This window comes from Anolis carolinensis, chromosome 1 (assembly GCF_035594765.1).
Source record: "Anolis carolinensis isolate JA03-04 chromosome 1, rAnoCar3.1.pri, whole genome shotgun sequence".
Lineage (NCBI taxonomy): Eukaryota > Metazoa > Chordata > Lepidosauria > Squamata > Dactyloidae > Anolis > Anolis carolinensis.
Window position 1 is genome coordinate 288,096,012 of NC_085841.1, and position 25,696 is coordinate 288,121,707.

The following is a 25,696-nucleotide window of genomic DNA, read 5'->3' on the forward strand; positions in this document are numbered from 1 at the left end:
TGAGCTGCTGAACTTGCAGACCGAAAGGTCCCAGGTTCAAACCCCAGGAGCAGCGTGAGTGGCCGCTGTTAGCTCCAGCTTCTGCCAACCTAGCAGTTCAAAAACATGCCAATGTGAGTAGATCAATAGGTACCGCTCCGGCAGGAAGGTAACAGCACTCCATGCAGTCATGCCGGCCACATGACCTGGAGATGTCTATGGACAATGCCAGCTCTTCGGCTTAGAAATGGAGATGAGCACCAACCTCCAGAGTTGGTCACGACTGGACTTAACGTCAGGGGAAACCTTTATCTTTACCTTACAATAGACCCACTAAAACAACGGAGCTCACACAATGGGCCTACAGTAATTTGCATTAACAATTAGCTATTTAGATAATTCTGGAGAAAATGTGGACAATATAACTTAAAAACAAATACTAAACACAAAAATAACATAATATGTAAAACTAGAACAAATCCAATTGGTATGATGTTTCCTCTGCTCATACAGAAGGATTTTATTAACTGGAAGCCTAGTTACTTTCTAGAAATGAATGGTGCCTTGGGCTTTGGGCCTGAGAAGTGCTCGAGGCATTCAGAACAATTCTGTGGTCAATTTCCGATGGAAGCTCTGGTGGAGGATGACCACAAAATTGTTCTGCGGACTTAGAAGAAGACTTCTCTAGGCATCGCTAGGTTCTCCAGCACAATTCTATGGTATTCAAAGCTCTTCATTTATAACTCAAACCACATTCAACAACCTTGCATAATAAGCAGGCCTACTGTATAGAAATGAAACATGACACAACAGCATTATTAGCTGTATTTGTTAAGATACAAAATAATATTGCTTCTGAGATGGCATATGGAAAATGCTTCATTTTGGGCACTTGAAGGTAGAAATGTCAGCATTTTTTTCAAAGCAGGAGAACTATGATGTTTAAAAGGTGTAGAAGGAACATCTTCTAAGATCTTGTTGGAGAAATTAAGCCAGGTCTAGACCTAGGAATTCTCAACTAGGCATGCACCAGGCATTTGAAGGCCAACTCTTAGAGTCCCTGTCATTTTGATATTATGGCCGGGAAAGAGCACTTCCAGTTGAGAAAAGATTGGGGGGGGGGGGGGGGGGAGGAGAAAATGTGTTATAGTTCATAATATTTTTAAAAACCCAGAACAAAACAATTTGCCCTATTGCTTAGGCATAAAACAATGGAGACAAGTTACAGTTGTAGAGCCAACATTTATAGTTCTAATATTTAGTGTAGGAAAGGCTCCAAATTGGAGCAAACCGTTAGGGTCCTAAATCCTTTTTAAAATGTCATAAAAAACCACAACCAGAGAAGTAATGCAAAAATAATTATTGGGTATTTAGATGGAAATATAATATTTGGACTACGAGGTCTTTTTATGTTCTTTCTGGCCCAGGCATTCCACTATTGTACAGTTTTAGTTGTGTTCAAATTATGATTACTGATTGCTTAATTTAAAGTATGAAAGTTCTATGGCAAAGTCACTATCTCTTATTAAAAACCTGACTCAGAGACAAACACACATTGTGTGATTAATTAGGTACATTTTTATAATTTCCTAGGTATTTTAAAGTCACCCATTTTACAGTACAGGCATTGATTTTGGTTTACTAATACCCAACACGCATTGTCCATTTGATCATTTTACTTCATGTTGTACGCAAAAATAGTTTTGTTTGAACTGTAGAGTTTATTTGGAAAATTACTTACCAATAACCCATGAGTATCTTTTCCTTTTCTTTGTACAGAATATATAAGCAGACTATAAAACAATTCCAGCATATCACAGTTGCTGTAACCATGATAGACAGATTTGGTCCATTTCATAATCCATAAGAGATACACCAAACACCTGAGCTATTGTTTCTTTACCACCACCACCACCACCCCAAAATCAATATTTAGGTTTTGCAATATTTGGAAAGAAGTCTTTAAAAACTACAATGTAATGGAATCTTCCATTTTAAGAGAGAATAAAATCTATTTTGATTCTGATAGAAAAACATTATTTAATTTCATACCTACCTCATGACTCAATACTAGGAAACTGAAGAAATTTCACACTGCAGCATGCTATACAAATGGCATATAGTAGTGGGTCCTTGGCATCCACTGGGGTTTAATTCCATGACACCCTGTGGATGCCAAAATCTGTGGATACTGTGTCACCCTTTTGGAAGGGTGTAGTATATTCAAGGTGTTGATGTTGGATTCAGAGGGCTGACCATATATGGCATCTTCCTACATCTACCAGAGATTTAAAGTATTCAAATCCTTCCCTCAAGTAAAAAGCAGCGGCTAAAAAAGCCAATGGGATTTTGGGCTGCATCAAAAGGAGTATAGTCTCTAGCCTGGGAGAAGTAATGGTGCCTCTCTATTCAGCATTGGTTAGGTCTGAGTTGGAATATTGTGTCAAATTCTAGACACCACAATTCAAGAGAGATAATGACAAACTGGAACGTGTCCACAGGAAGGTGACTAAAATGACTGAAGGTCTGAAAACCATGGCCAATAAGGAGCTGCTTAAAGCGCTGGGTCTGTTTAGCTTGCAGAAGAGAAGATTGAGAAGAGACATATGTAAATATTTGAAAGGATGTGGGAGCAGGTTTGTTTTCTGCTGCCCTGGAGACTAGGGTTCAAATTACGGGAAAGGAGATTCCACCTGAACATTAGGAAGAAATTCCTGACCATAGAATCTGTTCAACAGTGCAGTGGAACTCACTGTCTTGGAGTGTAGTGGAAGCTCCTTCTTTGGAAGTTTTTAAACAGATGCTGGATGGCCATCTGTCGGGGGTACTTTGATTGTGCTTTTCCTGCATGTCATTGGATTTCATTGGATGCTCCATGTCCATCTAATGTAACTAAGAGTATGCTAACTACTTTTAGAAGAAACTTCCAAGCTTTCATGCAAAGATTGCAATTTCCTTAACTTCATGTCCAAGTTTCAAAATACTCAAAGTACAAGTTGATTATTGTTACAGATCAAATACTAAGCACATAATACTTGATTTTTTCTGTCTTGACAAATAATGACTAGAATGAATGAATATATTCCTTTTTCTGAAGTGTATTTTATTTGTTACAGTACCTTGATGACAGAAGCTTCCGATATTAGTGTGCTTGAGTCTAAGTCTTCTACATCAGCTTCAGGAATTACAACCGTCTTCATGCAGGACATGCTGAAGCCATATACGTTATCCCAGAAAGCTAATCTGTCTGCATGTTTACTGAGATCTCCTACAGCCACCAGGCTAATGGTGCAGACATCAGGATACACTGCAAACAAACACAAGATTTGAAAATAATGATTGAGCAACAGAACATTATTACATTCACTCTTTCTCAACCCTGGACTCATTAGTATTGAAAACTGATTTAACATTTAATTATGGTTCCATAGTTGTATCTGTAAGGTACGATATTTGAGGACTAGTATACAAATACATCATAAGTAGAACCAGAAGAGAGATAAATTATAGATCTTATGCTTTTGCAGACAGCTATTACCTTAAAGTGAAAACTCTGCCAGCAGGTTTTACAATGCTTCTCACCATCTTTGGTAAATGTTAATAGCTGTCCAAGCAACACTAACAGGGTTATTTTGAGTTCAATAGGTCATCCTAAGTAGAGGCAGGATGTGAAGTGATTTGAACACTGAATTCTGAATCTGAGGACCAAGGTCTGTGCTTAGCTAAAGAAACCTACTGTGTGACTTGGGTAAGTCACATTCTCTTGATCTCAAAGGAAATCAAAGGCCAAACCCTAGTGAACAACATGTTGGAACAAGGTAGCTTGCAACAGCTTTTTACTTTAAAATTGTGTGCATGTTAACAGGCGACCCTATCATGGGGTTTTCAACAGGAGGAGAATTTACCCCAACCATTCAATGTAAATATTTCTACCTAGAAAAGTCATCTCCAAATTTCATTGCATCTTACTCCCCAGATTAAAATAACAAATGGAAGATTTATTTATTTGGTCTACATAGGGTTTAATAGGCTTCATTTGCTTGGTCATGTTACCAGAACATTTTCTGTTTTGTATATTTTAAACCCTGAACTGATACAGGTTTAATTCAATTTTCAATACAATTTCTTGGAATTTCCAGCTCTTAAATGGGACACAAAACAGAAGGATTGATAAAAAAAATGTAATAGATGACTAGAATAGACTGAATAATCAATTTAGCATATGTATTTTGATTCCTTGATGTTACATGTTCAACAACGAAGACTCCAAGCTACTTTATCAAAAAATAAATAGAAGCTATTGAGAAGGAAACTGATAAATGATACGTGTCTGTTGTAGAAAATGTGTTTCCAGATCACACAACCAAACAGAATATTAAGGATGAAAACTAGATAATGATAAGCATACCAAAGTCCTGAGAAAGCATGTGATAATCTGTACCCTTGTGCTCTCTTGGGCTTTGTGAACAGGGCATAATAGAATAGTATCAGAGTCTGGGGTTTGAAATATGCTATGTGTTCAACTGAAGAAGAACTAAACCTGATACATGCAAACAGCATATGAACAAAATTACTATGGAATTCTTCACTTTCATAATACAAGAGAAAGGAAAGGCATGGCTCAAAATGTTGGAAGACTTATTTTATTAGCTACAAAGTTGATGATTGAGGCCTGTGGATACTCTTAAAGCCTTCTTCAGTTAGCTAAATAAGAAATCCAAAAGGTCAACATAAATACTAATAATAAATCATCATTATACATGCACAGTTTCTATATCTGTTCACATGTATTTGAAGCCCTCATGTATCTTGTGAGCTTCATGAGATACTCCATTTTTTTGCCCTTTGTTGATTTTCATCTTAGCAAGGTTGGCATAATTTTAATTTAGATTTTTTTTGCTAAGATAAAACATGACACTACTCTTTACTTTTTCTGAAAATGAGATTTAAGTAGTCTAATTCTGTATACATGTAATTAGAACTGATTCCTTCTCTGTTCAAGAACACTACAATGGATGCAAGATGGCAGTGGTGGTGATAACATTATTTTTCCCAATCCTACACAACAGGAATGGGCACGAGCACCACCTAATTCCTTCTCCACATCAACTTGTGATGTACATTCAATACTATGCTTGGTATCTTTTTCAAGAGAAAAACTGGTAAACTGAAGGGAGCTCTGGTGTAACTCTAACACTTACCACCAGACCTGCTTTTCTGCCACCTCATGTTGATCCTGACAGCTGACTTTCAGAATTAAATTCACAGTTGCAACTTATTCCATGAAGTGTCGTTTTGAGCCTTAAAGTCATTTGAAGTCTGCCTTTCACATTTGCAGGTTTAATCTTTTTTGTAGATTTTATTACTTACAAATTTGATTATTATGGTATATCTAGGAATCTATAGGTCCTTCAGCTGACCATAGAACACACTGGAAGACCTACAAATTCTGAAAGAGATGTTCTGTCAATTTTTTTTTAAAAAGCAGTTTTTCTATTTGCTGTTTTTTCCCAACTTTCATGGGAGCCCTGTGCCCCTAACCCAGGCACGGGCAAACTTTGGCCCTCCAGGCTGTTAGGAATTGTGGGAGTTGAAGTCCAAAACACCTGGAGAATCGAAGTTTGCCCATGCCTGTTCTAACCTTTGTGAAAGAGGAGTGCCTACTGCATATACTTCCGTGCAATGTTGACTAAATCACGTTTTTGACAGAAACGGTCCAGAACAGCAAGCACTGACATTATTTCCTATACTTATATAGAAGATGGGACAGAAAAGGTTTGGACTATATTTTGTATGACCCACATAAGAACAGGTTTAGATTTTGATCCTTAAGTCTTTGCTGCTTACAAAAGCAAAATGGCACTATGTCAGATCCTTTTCATTCCCCACTCTTACATACTCTGTCATTATGGTTTTATCTGATTATTTCTCATCACAGGTCATATTAAACTGCTGATCAGAAATATCTCACTGCAGCACACTTTAGAAATTCATAGATTTGTCATCTATGTCCTTCTCGACTCACTGCCTCCAAATCATTTATCATTAGTAACAGCTCATACTGAGCAACGTACAATGGGAAATCTTTTATCCCTCGGTGATGCCTCACAAATTTAAGGACGCTAAAAGGATAGTGCCGTAGTAACTACAGAGCTAGAAGCATAGTTGTAAATGATGCACTGAATAGTCTCTCATATTTTCTTCCTACTCAGAATAGAAGGCCAAAATACGGTCTGTGTAATACACAACTGTTTTTTTCCCCCCTAGGGTTGTACAGCCAGCAGACAAAAGTCTCTCACTTCTCTCATGTCTTCATTTTTCCCACTGTTTCTGTACCTGCAGCACTTTTCCTTTCGTCACCACCACCTAGACTGATATAGATATGGTGGCATAGAACAGCAACATGATTAAGATCAAAGCCTTCTTCTACACACCACCGCTTCATATATTTTACAGATGAAAGACATCAAAAATAGAGGTGCAGTATCTTTGGATTCAGGGTGAGCATGTTCAGCTCTTTATGTGGTTTTCATGCTGAAATCTCTACTATACTTCTTCAGACTGATGTTAGGTGCACACAGGTCAAAAACATCTTAACAGTCAGAGTTGACCAATATTGCCCTAGAACTGTGTATAAATATTTACATTTTTAAAAACTATTTATAGGTTTATTTAAGTAACTTTTTATTTATAGGTTTATTTGTATAAATATTTGCATTCAAATAGGGCCACTGTTAAAATAAATGAAAACGTGGATACAATAATATTACAGCAACCACAAAACAAAATGAACAAGAAGGAATGAGTAATTTTAGCATTTACATTTCTGGTACCCTAAGAATGTCATACATATCCAATGTGCAAAATATCTGTAGGCAAATGGTTTCCTCTGACAAGCATAACACAATAATGAAAAATCCAACTGTGTTAGAGAGTAAACAAAATATGGTCTTGTATTTTCCAGGAAAAAATTACTAATCCAGTTTCACTTTGTTTCCTCAATATAAAAAATGGCAAGCACACACAAATAAACACACAAATAAAGTCAGAACATATTTTTCATTAAGACATTACAGCCTCACATTCTATTGGAATATAACATTAACTGTTGATCATATGAATTTTTCAGTGGAATATAACAGTAAAACATTTGCTTTTTAACATCTCCTTTAAACTTTTAGCATTGTGCTAAAACACATAATCCTCAGTCTACCCTGATCTAGTTTCTATTAACAATCTTTAAAGAATATTGCTGACCATGAAAATGGAACTTATCTGAACTCAGAAAAGTTTGTTTGGCTCCTTTTCATCAATTGTAACATTGTAATGTCAGCTTTTTTCTTTTTGTCTTTCTGTCTTGTCTGTCTTTCTTTTTCTGGTAGTGCTAAATGCAACTGGTCTATCCTTCTATAGTAACTTCAACCTGTCAGAAAGTACAAAGACATTGCTGATATTAAGGACTAAAATACTGTCGGCCCTCCACTTTCACAGGGGTTTGAGTCATAGGAGAAAACACACAAATGAAAAAACAACCCTATTTCTGGTGGAAGTTGATCACAGACTGTCCTTGGAAGCCCTAGGTATTCCTAGAGAGGACATGTTAATCAAATCAGCAAGTCATCAAATCCGCAAATGGGGAAGGTTGACTGTATAAATCAGAATATACTGGTACAAAATAATGAGAAAAGTTGAGTAGCTAAGAGAACAGACTACACGGTTAAGAAGAGGCAGAGCTTAGTGGTAGAACACATGTTATTTTGTACAAATTCTAGGTTCAATTGCCAACACTTAAAGTTAAAAATATCAGGTAAAAGGGGATGGGAAGACAAACTCTGCCTGAGACTTTGGAGAGCATCACAACACATAGTAGGTAATACTGGGCCAGAAGGATAAGTGGCCTGACCATGACAACCACTGCAATACAGTGGTTCTGCTGTTGGTCTTCATTCCTACAAGGGCTTTTTCTCTGTCTGAGTCTACACTACCCTATATCCCAGAATCGATTCTATGATTATCTGCTTTGAACTAGATTACTTGAGTCTACACTGCCTGAAAATCTGGGATAAGCAGATACTCTGGGATCAGATCCTGGGATATAAGGCAGATCCAGCCTTGGTGACACAGTAGAAGAAATCAGGGAAGAGCCCTTGATGCAATGCCACAATATTAATAAGCAAATGTGTAGATAAGCAATGCAAATTATATACTTATGCTGTCTGGGGTTTCTTTCCCATCTTCTGCATCTTTTCAAGGAATGTTTTTGTTGAAGCTAAAAATAAAAAATACTAATACTTAAAATGCAAATGCCATTTAAATGCTATGTTCTTTATTGTTATCTCAAAAATCTCTGGAAAGTCTGTTTCAATTATTTCTATTTTGCAGATAACTGAGAGATAGTGATTCAGTCAGTCCAAACACTGTAGTGCCAGATTTTAATTCTAACTTTCCAAAATCAGCATTAATACTGTCGCTACAGTAACATATAGCATCTAAGTTTTAGCATAAGTACAAACTCATCATTGGGTTCCTTGTCATCTTAGGGTTAAAATATACATTTTAACTTACTCGGAAAGCAATGAACATGAGGAAAAACTGTTTCAAATCAGTTGGCTAAAAGCTCACCAGTTACAAACACCTAAAGGAAATGTTTCATTTAAAATTTTGCTAAATGAGCTGTGCAGTTAGGCTAGTGGCGTTGTAATGAGGAAGGAAAGTTGATATATATTGTATAAAGGAATGCAAATTTGACAGCTAGTTAATATTAAATATAAAGTATACTTCTATCCCACTCAACCCTCAAGCAATAACAGTTTGGCAGCTACATAGTTCAGAGTTTTAGAGGTTTCTATAACTTATTTTTCCTATCTTTTTGGTCTGAAGGAATCTATCTTAAGTACTTTAGAAAAGAAAATGTATAAAAAGGCAGTGAAGAAAAGAAAGAAATTGAAAGACATGAGGGCATCAGTGTGGTAACGGGATTGAGAATAAGTATACATAATATCAAAGGATATGCATTACAAATGCTCATGGTCTCCTTAGGCAATGGGGTTGTCAGACCTCTTGCCTAACTCTTGAAAAAGTTCTACCTAAATATTAATGTAGCATATTTCTATCTCATTTGTGTCTGACAGTATCATCCATCTACAGCTACACTCCACAGAAAAAGAACTACATGCACGATGAGGTCTTCTGCTGCTTTAACCCCACCTGCTGGCTGATTTATGGACAAATGTAAGAAACCACCTACAAGGCCGCCATTAACCTTCTAAACTTACTGGCAGAAAAGCATCAGTTACAAATGCCTGAAGGCATAAACAATCTATTACAAATACTGCTAAATGAACTGGACTATCAAGCTAAAATACTATTAATGTTCTACACTACTGGGAGTAAGAAAAAGCCAAGATACAAAGTTCTTCCCTTTTAACTTCACTTCTCCTCCTTCCCATTGACTCTCTGAACTAAAGAGTCACGTTCTAGTTAAATTGCAATGGCATGTAAATACCTTACTCAAAACAGTATCTTACACGAAGGAGAGGGACTATCGTAGAGCTCTCAAGACTGCCATTCAGCAACAGGTTGAACTCGAGACTATATTCAACAAAGCCCATTTGAATCAATCTGAACCATATCCAGCACAAGTAGCATATAAAGAAATTCAGCTCCCATTTTCAGCTTATTTAAAAACCCACACAACTACAACTGATTTGTATTTACGTTGTTGCCATTTGTCAAGTGGGTTCTCACGCTACTTTTTAGAATAGCTGGGCCACTAGTCTCCTTGCCCCAGCAATATTCTCCTCCAGAAGACACTATTTGTTCAACTGTTGGCAGAAAAGTAACATAAATACAGACAGCATGTAACTACTGCTAACTCAGAGCTTGAACTCCAGTCCATACCTACCACCCACTATCTATTACCTCTTGCTCCTCTTTTCTACTACTACACTACTCCTTAAAGCAGAATAGTAAAAAACTTGTCAGGGCTGCCAAGCAGCAACACCTCCAAGATGCCAGATTTGAGCAACCAATTGTCTAGTCTAATTTTATACAGGCCATTAAAGCATTTACCTCCTGGGTGTACTGGCTCAGACTTCTGCCAGAAAAACCTGCAGTTGGAAAAATCTGAAATTACACAGTTGTACTACTTGCAAGTAGAGCAAGAAGTGTTCTCTGCAAGCTTTGCAAAACCACATAGTACACCCAAGAGGAAAAGCAAGCAGAAACTAATTCCATTCTGTTAGCTGTAAGCCCATTGTATGAGCTGTTTCTCTCTTGGGCAACTTAACTTACTATTGTTGGGGAACAGGGATTTAAAAACACAAAGGCCAACTTTCCTGGAGTGTTTTAAATGCTACAGTCTGTCTTGAAAATGGCCTGCTTTCTCCCTTGGCTAAGCAGTATTTTTAATTAAGCCATTCAACTGTGGACACAGCTAGCAAGTGGATCGGTGAACACAAGCGACTCAGCATTTCCCATTACAAAATGTCAAAATTAGATGTTCCACAAGCTAATTCTGTAAACAATAAGGAGGAGTGAAAATACACTTGGGATAAACCCTATTCTTAAATGCAAGGTTCTTATGGTAAATGTCCTCAATTGTTCCTCCGTTTGCTTCAAGTGAATGGCTAAACTAATAATAAGAGAAAGCTCATAGTGGCCTGTAATCCCGATTTACCACTTTCAAACAAACAAGGATCTGAAAGCCAAGAAACAATCCTGACTTGTGATCTTGAACTGTTATGGGTGCAATTAATCAAGAACTCCTGTTGAACCTTCCATTTCTGGGTCGCCTTCAGTCCTTGCAGTTTCTCAAGTTGCTCCTGACACGAAAAAAAATCATATGAGAGAACTTGACGACACTCTGCTGTTAACATCCTTGTAAAGGATCTTGTAGATTCAGGGCTGCAATTTCCTTAAATGGCTTATCCACCAGTAATATGGTCTTCACTTTTTCCTACTGCCTTCTTTTGGATCTCAACCACATCCTGCACAAGTTTGTAGTCTTCATCAAGGACTTAGACAGGTAGGTTAGTTAGTTGTCAGGGAAGGGTTTTTCCCTGGGCTCTTTGTCTGTTTGTCACTTTGTTCTCTCCTATCACCTTGCTTATTAGACTGATACTTCTCAGGGACATGCCTCTTTTTCTGAGCACATGGCAATGCTTTGAGCCTTCCATTATGTTCTTCTCCTGTGAGCATGGACACAGACAAGATGCCTGCTGTGAGTGAGTGAGTGAGATAGTTAGGCCCTGTTTTACCTGCTTATTGGCAATGTGGTTCTTTGAATAAAATATTTTATAACTTTCAAAGCATGGCTCTGTTCCTGTATTGCTGAAGTTCATTCGCTCTACTGCTATACTCAAAGAAGCTTCTGATTTGCTAAATTGCTGCTGCTGTTGCTGATTTACATTTTTAATGATTTTTCCTTTCCCTTCCCCAATCTGGGGTTTCTAATATGGAACTGACTTTCCAAATAGAAATAATCCATAAAAGTGTACAACAGTTTATGGTTTACTTGAGAGGGCAAGCTATCCTACATGATTTATTGGCCCTTTCATGAAGCTGAACTGTTGTTCATGTTTGGAAACTGCACTAAAATAGCTGAAAGAATTTTAAGGAAAAAATGCACAGACCAGAATGTAATGAGTGTTCCCATAAATAAACCAGTAAGGCAAAGCTAGTCAAGGGTGAAAGGGCACACAATACAAAACATTATGCTTATGCTCCTCTTGACATACAATATAATACATACATTTTCAACAATGTTCAAGTTTCCCATCAACGACAGTATGTCAAAAATTATTCCCCTCCCCATCTAAATACCTGCTTTCCTCCAGGCCAGGACCCTAAAATCCCACAATTCAATGACATCCAGATTAAAATGTTGTAAGCGCCTGCACACATTAAACAGTAGGTACTGGAAATAAGTCAGTGCAAAAGAAAGGATCAATGAATGCATTAAACTCCATAAATGTGAGGGAAGAAAGACACTACAATACCCATAACTGTTTGAAAGCAGTTAACAATTAATTCCATTGACATCTGATGTTCAAAAAGTTGGCAGTATAATTCTTAGGAGATTTAAAACTAGGTGTAAGTATTCAAAATACAGTACATGTAATTAGCAGTGGATATAACTCTTTTAAGGAATGTAATGCTTATGATGATTCTAGTATTAAGGAGACCCCATAAAGCTGATTCTACAATCTTTTCAATGCTTTGCCAAAAAGCTGTGAGGTAGTATCATACATATTAATATCAAATAATTTTTTTCTTGATTTTAGGATAGGGCATTTGAAAAGTCAGATGCTATATAGCATGTAGATGCTATATAGCAGAAACCTCAATGTTATGGGGACAGAATGTTTTTCTTTCCACTCAGAAAATTTAGTGAATTAAACTAGTTGTCTAATTCATTCAATTAGATTCATTAAATGTCCACTGTTAACAGCTTTTCCAATAATGCACTTTATATATATTTATATATAAAACACACAAGAAAGCATGAACAAATAATTCCAGATCATATCTTGTTCAAAGTTTACTTCAAATCAACTACATATGAGAAATGAGGTCTTAATTCACAAAAATAGAAAATAATATAATAAAGCATTTTACAGTACAAAAGTATTTCTGTGCTTCTTTTTAAAAATCATGTTTAATGGTGCCATCTTTCATAAATTCATTCCATGTAATGCCAACTGCTGCCATGCATTTTATGAACAGTATGAGGTCAAATTCAATGGTGTCCACATGACAATGGAATGATAATTCTGTCCCACCTCAACCATTATTTAATAATTGGTTCCTGCACTTTACTACTGTCCCCTGGATATAGTGTTCTGACTGATACTGCCCTTTCAGGCCTAATTTATCATCTGGCTCCTGCACCTTTTTCCAAGCGCCCTGTCCTTACAATTTTATTACACAAGCCTCTGCCCACCTGTGTTTTAATATTCTGCCAGGCATTTGGCTATTGATGATGTTATTTTATATTGTTTATGATGCTGCTTTATAAATGTATTTGTGTTATGTTTTAATCTATGTTTGACCGGGCTAGTCCCCATGTAAGCTGCCCCAAGTCTCTTCGGGGAGATGGTGGCGGGATACAAAAATAAAATAATCAATATTATTATGTGTCAATGGAACCCCCTGAAATCTATTCTGCACCAGAGCAGATGGAAGAGCACAGGAAGCTACAGGGTAAGGCAGAGAAGGGATATTCCTATGATGTTCAGTTGGCTCACTAGCTTTCACTCTTAAAAACAACCTAAATGAGTTACTTAGATCAGTCTTTTGAAAATGCTGCCATATTAATATTCCCTTTTCTTCACCTATACTCATGTCCTGAAAGAAAACCTGAAAAAAGTTTTTATGAAAACTTGCAGGGATAATACTTCATTATTTTAAAAAGTCAATGTGTTCTTGAAAATGCTATTTTGTTGAAGGCCCAAATATCCCATTAATGCTTTTGTATTACCCATACCATGAAACAAATGCCTTGGAGCTTCTGCTAATGGAAACATTTTTCATCTCAGTTAAGAACTTTCTTAGTCATGCATAGCAGAATCTAAATCTTTATTTTTCCCCAGAGCTGAACTATTTATAAAAAGCAGACTAACCTGAGCCGCCTTTTGCCAGGTACTTGTCCCTTGCATAAATGACTGAATCTAGCATTGACTCAAAGAGAAGGAAGTAGCCCTATGAAATGAGAGACAAATGGGAGACAATACCATGACCACATATACCATTTTCATGAAGTGCTATATCAGGACACATTTTACAATTTAATATTTGTAAATAGCAATTTAATGTTTGTAAATGGCAAATATTTAAAGCATAATGTTCCCCAAAAGGGTGCATATTTTTTTAAAAAAATAAACAAAGTTATTTGAAATTGCAAACAAATATTTATAATCTAAATCATACAGACAGCCCCCAAGCTGGAAACATTCGATGTACAAACGACTTAATAGTTAAGAACAGGGGTGAGACAACAGGAAGTGAGAGAAATCTACCCCTAGGAAGGGAAATTCACTCCTGAAAGAGTTATCATGGGAAGTGGTATCTCAACTGAAGCTTTCTCATCAGTGGGTTGCTGTGAGTCTTTCTCATCAATCCTTGTTTCCACAACAAGCCAAATTTTTCAAAATCCATTATCACAGTGACAGATAGTAAGGTGAAATCTTCTGAACAGGGACAAAACAAGCACCACAGGGGTGTTAACTCATTCCTGTGCTATCCAAAGCGCTCTCTCTCACACACACACACACACTCACTCACTCACTCACACACACTATTTATTTATAAAGGCTGGAGTTACACCTGTTCTGGCTTACAAACAAATTCAAGTTAAGAATAAACCTACAGAACCTATCTTGTGTCTGTATATTATTTTCCAAAATATCATTATTAAAATACTACTTTATTTGATTTGATGTTAGTAATTTAAATTTCATTGTAAAACTTCTTGATAAACTTATACTTACAGATTATCTCACTCTTACACACTGTATTTCCTAGAACCAAACATGAAAATGGTTGAATTCTCCAGTTCTGCTTGTTACCCCACCCCTGGTTTAAACTGCTTTGATTTAAACTGATCCACCCTATACTTTATTGCATTCCTATTTTATTGTCATTGACTCATAAATTGGAAAAGCACAGAGGGCATCCTGTCCAACCCCTACCCACACTATCAAAGGACTCCCAACAGAGGGTCATCTGGCCTCTGTTTAAAAACCTGCATAAAAGGAACTCCATCACACTCCAAGACGGCATATTCCATTGTCAAATAGCTCTTACTATTGGGACTTTTTTCCTTATTACTTTGCAATTGACATATTGGCTTTTTTTTTTTTTTTGGAATACATCAGAAAACACATATTTGAAGAGATTTAGCTATAAACAGTTGCAAGTGGTAATGTGCAAGTGTTATATAAACATAAATAAATAAATAAATATAAGTTTAGAAATATTTTTATATAATATGTAGCTAATGACGTGTTATGGAACAGAATCAAACTGCAATTTATGTTAGCAAGCACTAGTAAGCATTAGTCAGCACCCACATTCTGAACAGTAGGAGCAGGTCTTTGACGATTCCCTGCCTCAGTAAAAAAATAACAGGGCAAAGAAATGTGATCCCTGCTCCCCAACACCGGAGGTTTAGATACTGCCAGCCTCTCTTAACTCTAGCAGAGAACAGCAAGATCCCATCTGCAAACCTGACTGTGATATTTGAAATTTCTGATTCTATTTTAAACTAGAAGAATTTTTGCATACCGTTAAAGCCCTAAAATCATTAAACATACAATAACATAGTGGAAATAAAACACCTTTTGTGAAGTATGAAGTTAGCTCATTTCCACTAATTATGGGGAAAACAAGAGTCAAACTATGGGTCGAGACCCCAAATGGGGTCACCTTAACTGTATGCTAGAGCCACCTTCCCTTCTATCTTTCTCTAATACATGAATATCTTTCTGCCTTCCCTTCCCTTCCGCACATGTATCTTTCTCACCTTTCCCCCACCCTCTGTCCTTTATATACTTGGGGTCATGAAAAGAAGTTGTGGGTAAAAATTGAATTGTGTGTCAAAAAAGTTTAAGAAGCCCTGGTCTAGAGCACAGGAAGTTGCTATATAAAGAGTCAGACCATGTTCCATCATGAAACTCAAACAAGCCTGGTTGCACCACCACAGTTCATGTGAACTGGGCTCTGTGATATCCATAATTGAACTTTCATAAATTGTATTTAAAGGATAGACATGTTCCACTGGCATGAAACTTGCCCAAAGTGCATTCCCTGACAAAGTCTGGCTCTATCCAGAGCTGCCTATCACATCAACATCAAGGGAATCTTCTAACCAAAAGCTTTATAGAAAGAATAGCTTATCCTGTTTTGAAAGGTGATGATCCAAGAAAAAATATATGGGAAAGTAGAAAGATCTGACTGTATGGACTGGGACACAAGAAGTAATATTTCTCCCAATCAAGGAACAGAATATTATTTAAGACAGCTGGCAGTAGTCATATGTTCAAACAAACATGCATAACCTGAAAAAAATTATTTGGAAGCAAACACAGTAATACATTCATGAACCACAACATTTTTGATCAGGGATGATGACACTGTCCCCTAAAGAAAATTGCCAGTCAATGGATGCTATATGACTTTGGAGGCACTGTTTAGAGCAGTGGTTCTCAACCTTTAATCCAGGTGTTTTGGACTTCAGCACCCACAATTCCTAACAGCTGATAAAATGGCTGGGATTTCTGGGAGTTGAAGTCCAAAACACCTGGAGGACCAAAGGTTGAAAACCACTGTTTTAGAGTAAGGGATAAGCTACATCTAAGTCAATTTTTACCCTGGCAATTCTTCTGCAAGTACACCATTGTATCCAGGACACTGAAAATGACATCTCCATCCGCAAGCATGGATCATGGAGTATTTGTGTGTCTGTTATTTTTGCAGAACAAGGGGCAAAGGCCCACACAATTTCCCCACTGACTTACAATGAACAGCACTTTTCAAACCAAACACCTTCCAGTATGCAATTTGCATCAGAGAACTAGGACAAATTCCTGCTCCAATCAGAAAAACATTGTAGATTGGGACCCCATGGGTTGTTTTTCTTCAATTAAGCACACTTGTTTAAGTGCAATTTTCTCCATTAAGTACACTTGTTTGAATAAACAAGTTGAATAAACATGCTGTTTAGCCCCAGGGCTCTTCTTTTTTCCAGCAGAAAACTACCAATATAACCAGTACAGCCAAGAAGACAGTGTTGCCCCTCTCTTCCTGAAGCAGGCAATTATATTTTACATTCTTTGCTGCTGAATGCATGTCTGCAGTACTTTAAGTGAAAACTGTTTTTAATGGGGATTTATGGATTGCATATTTTATTGCTTTTTAGGCTACCCAACGACAATTTTCCTTTTTTCTTTCATACAAGGCAAGCCACATGATTTTTGTTAGTCCATCCTAACCAGTGAAGCTCTACAATACCAACCGGAAAGCTGCCCCTGAAAGTCGGGAGATTCTCTGAAATGAACACTCCAAAAGTGTATTAAACAGTTCAGCAGCTAAGATACAAAATATAGTACATACAGCAAAAGTAGGAGGTCCTCTCTTCCACAAGCAAAAGTACTTTCTGTCTAGCCAAAACCACCACTGGATACCACCCACTTACGGTTTTACACTGTCAGTTAATGGGCTCCTCCTGTGTACAAAAAACAGACTGCAATTTTTAAAAATAATGCTAGCATTCAGTAGCATCCATTGTTCTCCCACTTCAGTTCTGGAGGGTCTACTCCTGATTTCCATCCTTCTGCACTCCTGCAAGATACAATAATTGTCTCTCATTTATTGCCACTCTCTGAATACTCTCTGCTCTTTGTGTGGTGCTGACTGCTCTTTGTGTGGTGCTCATCTCTAGTGTAATTTAGAATGTAATTTCACAGGCTACTGCATCACCTGTAGGGATGCCATCTGGTGAGAGAATTACACCTGACATCTTCTCCAATGATGCTTTGGGACTCTCCTGCTTCCACACTGACAAGATTCAGATATTTGAAGGGGGAGACCCCAAATCCTTGCATTAGCCCCTTTAAAACTAATTACAGCGAAGGGTTTTACATAGATTGGTGAGAAGAATATCCATGTTTTAGAGTAAGAGCCAAGCTAAGATTTACAACTGGCATATCCTCTACAAGATGAACAAGGAAAGGGAGATGTGACAGCCAAGGGGAAAAAATAGGAAAATTTGAGGGGTGGGAGATGGGGGTGGTGGTCGTAGTGAAGAGTTGTGTTCCATTTGTCATTAAAAGCTTTTTGTTTTCTGGGGGGAAACTGAAATACATATTACGGATATTTAAATTTAGAATGATAAAAGTATATGTTTAAAGACAAGGGATCTTGATATTTGCTTCCCCAAAAGAAATATGGTATGTAAGAGAAAGTCTTTTATGTAAGAGTATATTCAGTTCCTGGCCATGCTTTCCTTTTTCCAATTTGTTTTATGAAAATTAGTTTTATGTCTGCTTCACATAATCGAGAGCCAGTAGAGCCAAAAAGAGTATTTGTTTTAATAATGTCATTTCCTCTGTTTTAATAATAATAATAATCATCATCATCATCATCTTTATTTTTTAGACCTCCTTCTCTCTCCAGACGAACTCACTATTACTAGTTTCTTCACCTAGTGCTCAAACAGGCAAAACCAAAGAGGGTACTTACAGTTCTGAACTGTGTGGCTCCGTTTGTACAATAATAATAATAGTTATAATAATAATAATAATTTTAAAATGTTTCAAGTTCAATTTGTAACTATATTCTGAATACCATGTAATTTTCATAACTCAGACATGATAACCATATGCCACACCATATGTGTGTGTGTGTGTGTGTGTGTGTGTGTGAGAGAGAGAGAGAGAGAGAGAGAGAGAGAGAGAGAGAGAGAGAGAGAGAGGAATTTTATGTTATCAAAGGAACAAAATAATATTAATTCTACTAATAAAATGTTTTTCTGGACATTTCTGGGTTTTTTTCAATGATTTCAAAAGTTTCAAACATTTTATACGTCTGGAAAGAAGTGTCATTTGTAACAATGGGGGTGGTGTTAGTGTGTTTTTCCTGTTGTTATCGAACTTCAACCCCTTGCATGCCTCACCACATTATTCTTACATTAATATCTGCTCAGAGTTCATATTTAACTGCTATCAGGGTTTTTTTTGGTACCTCCACCTTTCATCTGTTCTTGTATCTTGATCAATTACTGGCCCAGCACCAAAATATATACCTTTGACCAACACCAAGGGTAACTAAACAGCCAAAATTGCCAAGTCCAAAGATGGCCTATACAGCCAAAATGTCTTCTAAAAAGTTAAAAGCCTAGGTTTTGTAAAAAAAAAAAGTATAAGAATGTTACCTCTAATGCACCCTGGTTTCGCTCTGTAAGGGGTTGGACCTGTATTGCCATATTGTGTATTCTTGCATGGATTGGATAGTCCATGCAGTCTCTTCCAACTCTATGATTGATTCTACAGACAAACTTCTCTTTAACAAGTTTGCTAACAGTTGATTACAGAAGATATGGGAATGATTTTGCAGGCAACTATTTTTCTCTCCATATGGGGTGAGTAAAGAAAAATGGATGAAAATAAAAAGTGATAAAGGTGCTGTAGAAGAAAAAAACAAATTCTGCTTGTTTTGCCATCTGCCTTCATTTATTCTTGCCAGACTAACTAAACAAGGTAAGAGATGTAAAAACAAAAAACATGAAAAAATGTAGCAAAACCCTTAATCCCAACTATGGGTACACAATAAAATTATTTCCCTTTACAGGAAAAAAATATATTCTGGGAAACTAGCACCACCACACTGCACTGCCGCTCTCATTTCAGTTAACTACTGTATGTAAAATTACTCTAATTACTGTAAAACATCATTACCTCTTAAAATTCTGTACCTCAAGGGAACAGAAGAACAATTCTGCCTGCAAACAAAGCAGTCTTGTTCACAAAGCATGTTCACCTAGATATACAGCACACACAATACCCAACACAATACCTTAGATGCATTTTTCAGCTTCTAGCTGCAAAAAAAGCACACAGATGCACACTAAACAGAGAAAACTTCTTAGAACGTAATGCTACTTGATGGCAAAGCCATTTACATTGTATAATAGCTGTATTTTACTTAAATATAAGGTTGAAACCTTTAAAAATATTGGAATTATATTATGATTAATACGTCATATCTGTCTTTCCATTTTCAAACAGCAATAAAACAGCTATGATGGTAAGATGAGTCACTCTACCTATCTTCTGAGATTCAAAAGAAAAATGTATTTGGGTTATTTAGAATTATCTATTGTATGTTTTATCGGTTTTCTAATATGGACACCTGACCACGCAATTGCATGCAATCATATCCCCATTTTACTTAGCATAATAAGACTTAGTCCCAAGTAATGCACCTGAGATTTCAACCTGACAGGTTCTCAGTAAAGATAACAATTTAAGCATCATGAACAAAAGCAAGGATACTAAGAATGTGGGGAATATTTTATTAAACCAATCCATGCCTGCATGTGTCTCTTTCGGTTTTCAAAAAGAAACTTATATATGGTTCAAAAATGATTCAGTGGATGTTGGGTGGCAGATGGTAGTTCTGGAAACTTACCCTGCTCAAAACAAAGTGGCCAAACCAGGGATTCAGGTGTAGTTTGGGGATTAGTATTTTTAAAATCTATGCAATTTGGGTTTCAGAAAGAAAAATGGCTGAAACATGGGAGCATTTTATTACCATGTAATGGACTACATTGTAGAAGAGCTACACAGTTCAGTTATTTGTAATTTCTGCAATTAAACATGTATAGATGATAAGTTTATTCCATATTATTGAATGAATATAGGTCATTCATTCTTCTCAGTTGCAAGGATAGATGCCAGCAAGGGTAACATTTACATATGGTAGTACTTATAAGAATACAAACACCTAGACGTGAAACCACAAGTAAATACAGGAAAAGTGTGGGTTCCAAGTACAAAAGTTCAGCCTCAACAGAAGGTTATGTATAGCTGCCTTAATCCCTAAATTACTAAAGGAAGCTCTACTGAAGTATTCTACCTAAACATAGAGAGAACTTCCTGACGGTAAGAGATGTTTGGCAATGGCACCTGCTATCTCAAGGTTTAGTGGAGTCTCCATTCTTAGAAGTTTTTAAATAAAGACTGTTAGGAGTGCTTTGGGGGTTACGTGAATCATGTGGGTCACACAATCTCACACATTTAAGATTTTTATAAAGGTTTGATATATAGGCAGTCCACAAGTTATGAACATGATAGGTTCTGTAGTCTTGTTCTTAAGTTGAATCTGTATGTAAATTGGAACAGGTACTTTTAAAAGTGTAACTCCAGCCATATATATGAGGGTTGAATGAAAAGTAATGCCTCCACCTTCATTACTTGAGTTTGGATGGGAATATTTTAATAAATCAAACTCAGAAATAATCCTTAGAATGTGCTCTTTAACTACCACTATTCACTTTTCCACATAATCACTAGACAATTGGATACATTTCTGCCAACAATGAACAAGTTTCCTGAAGCCATCATGGAAGAAGTCGACACTCTGTTTCCTCAACCAGCGTTTCACAGTTCTCTCAACGTCTTCATCAGAAGCATAATGATGTCCCCACAGATCTTCTTTCATTATTGGGAACAGATGGAAGTCAGACGGTGCTAAATCTGGACTGTATGGAGGATGCCATAAGGTGGTGAGATCCAGTCTCTGAAGTTCTGCTGTGGTGGCATGTGAAGTGTGTGGTCTAGCATTGTCATGCTGCAGGAAAAGATTTCCCTTTTCCTTTCAGACCCTTGTTAGCCATACAGTACTCACATCAACACAATCACTATAATCAACTTGCATTCTCTGATGCATCTCCTTTGGGATGACGCCTTCTGCTGTCAAGAATTCAATGACTGCATGTTGCTTAAGTCACATTGACCAACCGTCTGCGCAGGGTTCCATACTTCACTCTTTAACAACACAACCATTCAATACTAAGGCTTCCAGCCAAATGGAACTGTAGAGGAGTGTCTACTTAACAAGCCAGTACCTGCCACATACCAGTACTGCCATCTGTTGAGGAGTTGCAAAGGTGGAGGCATTACTTTTCATTCAATCCTCGTTTGTGTGTGTGTGTATGCGCACACGCACACACACACACATTTCGGATATTTATTTCTCACATTTATATCCTGCCCTTCTCACCAGAAGGGACTCAGGGCGGATAGCATAGGAAAGACACAAAACCCCTTTGGTGTTTGTTTTGCTGCCTGTGCACCGGTTCAGAAGATTTCACATCACTTTCTGTCCCTGTGATAATTGGAATTGGAAACATTTGGCTTGTTGTGGAGACAAGGATTGGTGAGAAAACTTCAGTTGAGACACCTTCTCCCCATGATAGCTCTTTCAGGAGTGAATTTACCTTCCGAGGGATAGGTTTTTCTCACTTCTTGTTGTCTCACCTCTGTTCTTAACTATGAGCTATTTGTAAGTCGAATGTATTGTGCAAGGTGAAATTATACACAATAATGATTAATAGTTACTATTAAAAAAAGTAATTAATACTGGTGAGATGTTAGTTCACACTGCCAGTAACACATTAGTGATTACATCAGTTACTACCACTTGGCTGCTAAGTACAGAAGAAATAGTAATAATATTAACTTCCCAAGAAATCATTCATTTATTCTGTAAGTCTGACTGATTGACATGAGCTCAGGAAGCAGGGGCTTCAATACCCATGGGTTCTGCTTATGATGGTTCTTTTTGTAGCTTCAGCTGATACTCATTTTGTATACTTTAAGAATCTGTGCCAGATCACAATTTTTCTGTCATCAACAAACATTATCAGGGACGATCAAGTGCTAGAATTTACTAGACCATGTATGGGCAAACCTTTTTGCCTTGGGGCCACATTGCAGGCCTTGCTGGTAGAGCCGAGCCAGGAGGGAGCGGGGCCAGGCACATGCTGGGTAGGGTGGACCCGGGAGGGTGAGGGTGGGTCCAGGAGGGGGCAGGACACATCAGGGCCCAGGTCATCCTCAGGTTGTCCTCCTTGCATAAGGGCGGGGCTGCTCACCCTACCATTATTCCACGAGGAAGGCGGGAAACATAGCGACTGCCCCAATCCTCCCCCCCCAAAATCCTTGGACTGTCCTCTTGGCATTATAACCAGAGGAGGGCGAGATAGGAGGCGGATGAGAGTGCTCCAGGGGGCTCTCAGCTGCCACGTGCCTTCCTCGCACCATCTGTATGCCGGGAGGAGAGCAAGACACACAGTGGCTGAGAAAACTCGAGGGTTCTCAGCTGCTATGTGCCTTCCTCCCGCATCTTTTTGGCAGAAGGACACAGTAGGTCACCATGTCCTTCTGCCAAGAGGACTGGGAAAATGAGGAGGGCCTGAGGAAAGCCACATCCAGTCTCCGGGCCTTAGTTTTCCATGCCTATACTAGACTGTTCAGCAGTTAATACAGAATTGTAGAATATGAATTTGCATCAGAACTGATATATTTCAAACTTCTCAATACTTTGATATTTTTGGCATCAGATCTTCAGGCTACTTCTACGGGGCAAAGCCAAACACAGGAATAGACAATTTACTTGTAAGCTGCTCAGACATCGTTTTGATACAAGTTGAGATAGAAATATATTAATAGATTATAAATAGAAATCTTGCTTTTTCCTTCATATGAAACACTTTCTGCATGTGAAACACTTCTAATACAGTAACAAAACTCACTAATATCACATCAAGTTCTTCTGATAAAATGTGATTCACATTTATGAATATACCATCTATCTATGACCTTACCATCCACTCAGATATGATCACATCTACTTTTTCAACAGGCAAATCGACTTCTTCGACTCTTCCTTTGACCAAAGAAATGGAGCCTTCAAGTCCATTAAGCCTGCAAAACACATTAATGATATGTTATGCATATTTTAAATATAGTTTATATTAAGTTTTCCAATAACACCATTAATTAAGCAATTCATACCATCTTTTTTGTGAGACTGGATTGACACATCATGACATCTTTGTCACTGAAATCTTGAGCCAGATATAAGGGTAGATCCATAAGCATACTGTACCATAAGGACTAGAAGCAGTGTTTGGTTAAGTTTTTGTGGTCTGTAATTACTACCAGATGGTTGAGTCTTGGAGCAGTAGTCCAAAACATTCAGATCTTCAAAACTGAACGGCAAGTCCAGCTAATTGAATCTGCCCCCCCCTTCCCGACGAAAACTTACAATCCAGTGATAATGTTCAAATGATGCAGAACATCATTTTTCTCAGGTACAACACAGCATTTAATTAATGCTTCCCAGAAGTAAACAAATGTTTTCCTCAAATGACGCAACTATGGCAGAAAGAAATAATTTACTTAGTTGCACTTCTCATCTGTGATTGTTAACTGCATTATTTTGGCTCTTTCAATTTAAAAAAATGGAGCTGCACTTCTACCTAATGCACAAACATGAGATCAAGTTTTAATGGCATTTACTTTCTCTGAAGAACACCAAATCAATCTTTGTTTCATGTGCCATTATAATGACAGCTAATGTTAAGAGAGGACAGAGTAATTATTCACACTGCAGGAATTTATTTCTCCACCACAGTTGTTATCTGTGCCCTTTCCTCAGCATTTGCTTTTCCTACAATCTCCCTACATCTGACTTCCAACACAACCCAGTAATCTCATTAAATTTTTAATATCTCAGAGGACAATCAGTACTGCGAAAGCAAGATATGGGTGAAAAGCTCCACGAACTCACCAATTCCATATTTAACAAGAAGGATCACACAGATGAGGATGTTCTGATAATCTTAGAATTACTTACCACTCAGAATGTATTTAATAACCAAGAATACTTAGAATGATTAGCACACAAGCAGCACTCTTCAAAAATATCATGAAGTGAAATGCACTTAGCATGTAAGCAGCTCAAATAAACACAGTGAACATTACCAATGGTGAACAGAAATAGTAATTCTCCACTAAGAAGCCCAGGGCATCAGAATATTGACTCCATAAACAAGCAGTAGTACATATGGAGAGCATAACACATGAGAAGAAAGACCATCCTCAAGTGGACTTGGTGTGGTAGCCAATCTTAAACTCACACAAAAAACCATAGAATACAAGATTAAGGCATGATTGTGCAGGTTGCAAGAAGAGAAAAAGTGAAATAGTTTGGAAGTTTTTGTGTTCTGTTTCACCGTTTTTTAAAAACTCAAACTGATTTGACATGTTCAAACGTCTTGAAATTCCTAAAAACCATTTCAGGACCAGTAGCGGGCTAACAGGCACAGAAGACTATTTTTGGCAGGCTATAAAAATGGGGGTCAAACTGATTTTTGCTCTTTAGTTTTCTTCCTTTTACCTCGCATGTTATACAATGCTTGTGTAAATCCAAGGCTTGGATGGAGCTATTCCACATCCAATATATGGTAAAGATACTATCTTAGACATTTTAAAAGAACCTCTAGAAAGCATGAACATACCATGGATCTTTACCAGGAAATAACTAAGAAGTTTTAAAATAGTTTTAATCAAAGTTATAATTTTCCCCCTGTTCCAAGTGACTGAATAAAAATATTTCTAAAAATTGAACAAATTAGCTTGTGTCTGTAAACCTATTGTGCCCATCTCCATATCAGAAGGGTATGGCACTATGTTACTTGTGATAAACAGTTAAGATATTTTGACTTTTAGAAGAAATGAAAGCAATGTGTGTAGAAGATTTGCAGCAGTTGTTTTTGCAACTTACAAAATAAATTAACCAGCAAAATGCACATTTTTCAAAAGCTGGCTAAATCACTCCTTGACCCTAGAATCCCCACATAACAATGAGAAAAATACTATAATAGGATATCCAAGTAATATGGTTATTTCATCAATGACTTTTCGCAGTGTGAGAAAAATCGACGCCCTTTCTCTCCAACATAACCACTGATAAATATTTGACAAAAATGGACAACTGTACATCAGGGTTTACAGTGGACTTTACACTTGAAACTCAAGTCAGTTTGCACAATTTCCTCTGTTTTGTATGCAAAGATGCTAGTTGTGGTCCTAAAATGTTAATTGTGAAAGCATTAAACATTCTTTTCTCTGAGAAAGGTCACTGTTGAAAT

At 37.3% G+C, this 25,696-nt stretch overlaps 1 protein-coding gene across 2 annotated transcripts in view; it reads right to left on the bottom strand.

Annotated features, from left to right (window-relative positions):
- Positions 1 to 25,696, bottom strand: part of prmt3 (protein arginine methyltransferase 3) — a 74,195-nt gene that overhangs the window by 22,427 nt on the left and 26,072 nt on the right. For both annotated transcript variants that reach the window (XM_008106190.3, XM_003214675.4), the window contains exons 10-12: positions 23,366 to 23,465; positions 13,602 to 13,680; positions 3,099 to 3,286 (exon numbers count right to left, since the gene is read on the bottom strand). In XM_008106190.3, the coding sequence (XP_008104397.1) occupies positions 3,099 to 3,286; positions 13,602 to 13,680; positions 23,366 to 23,465 (367 nt within the window). The remainder of the gene's footprint in view (positions 1 to 3,098; positions 3,287 to 13,601; positions 13,681 to 23,365; positions 23,466 to 25,696) is intronic.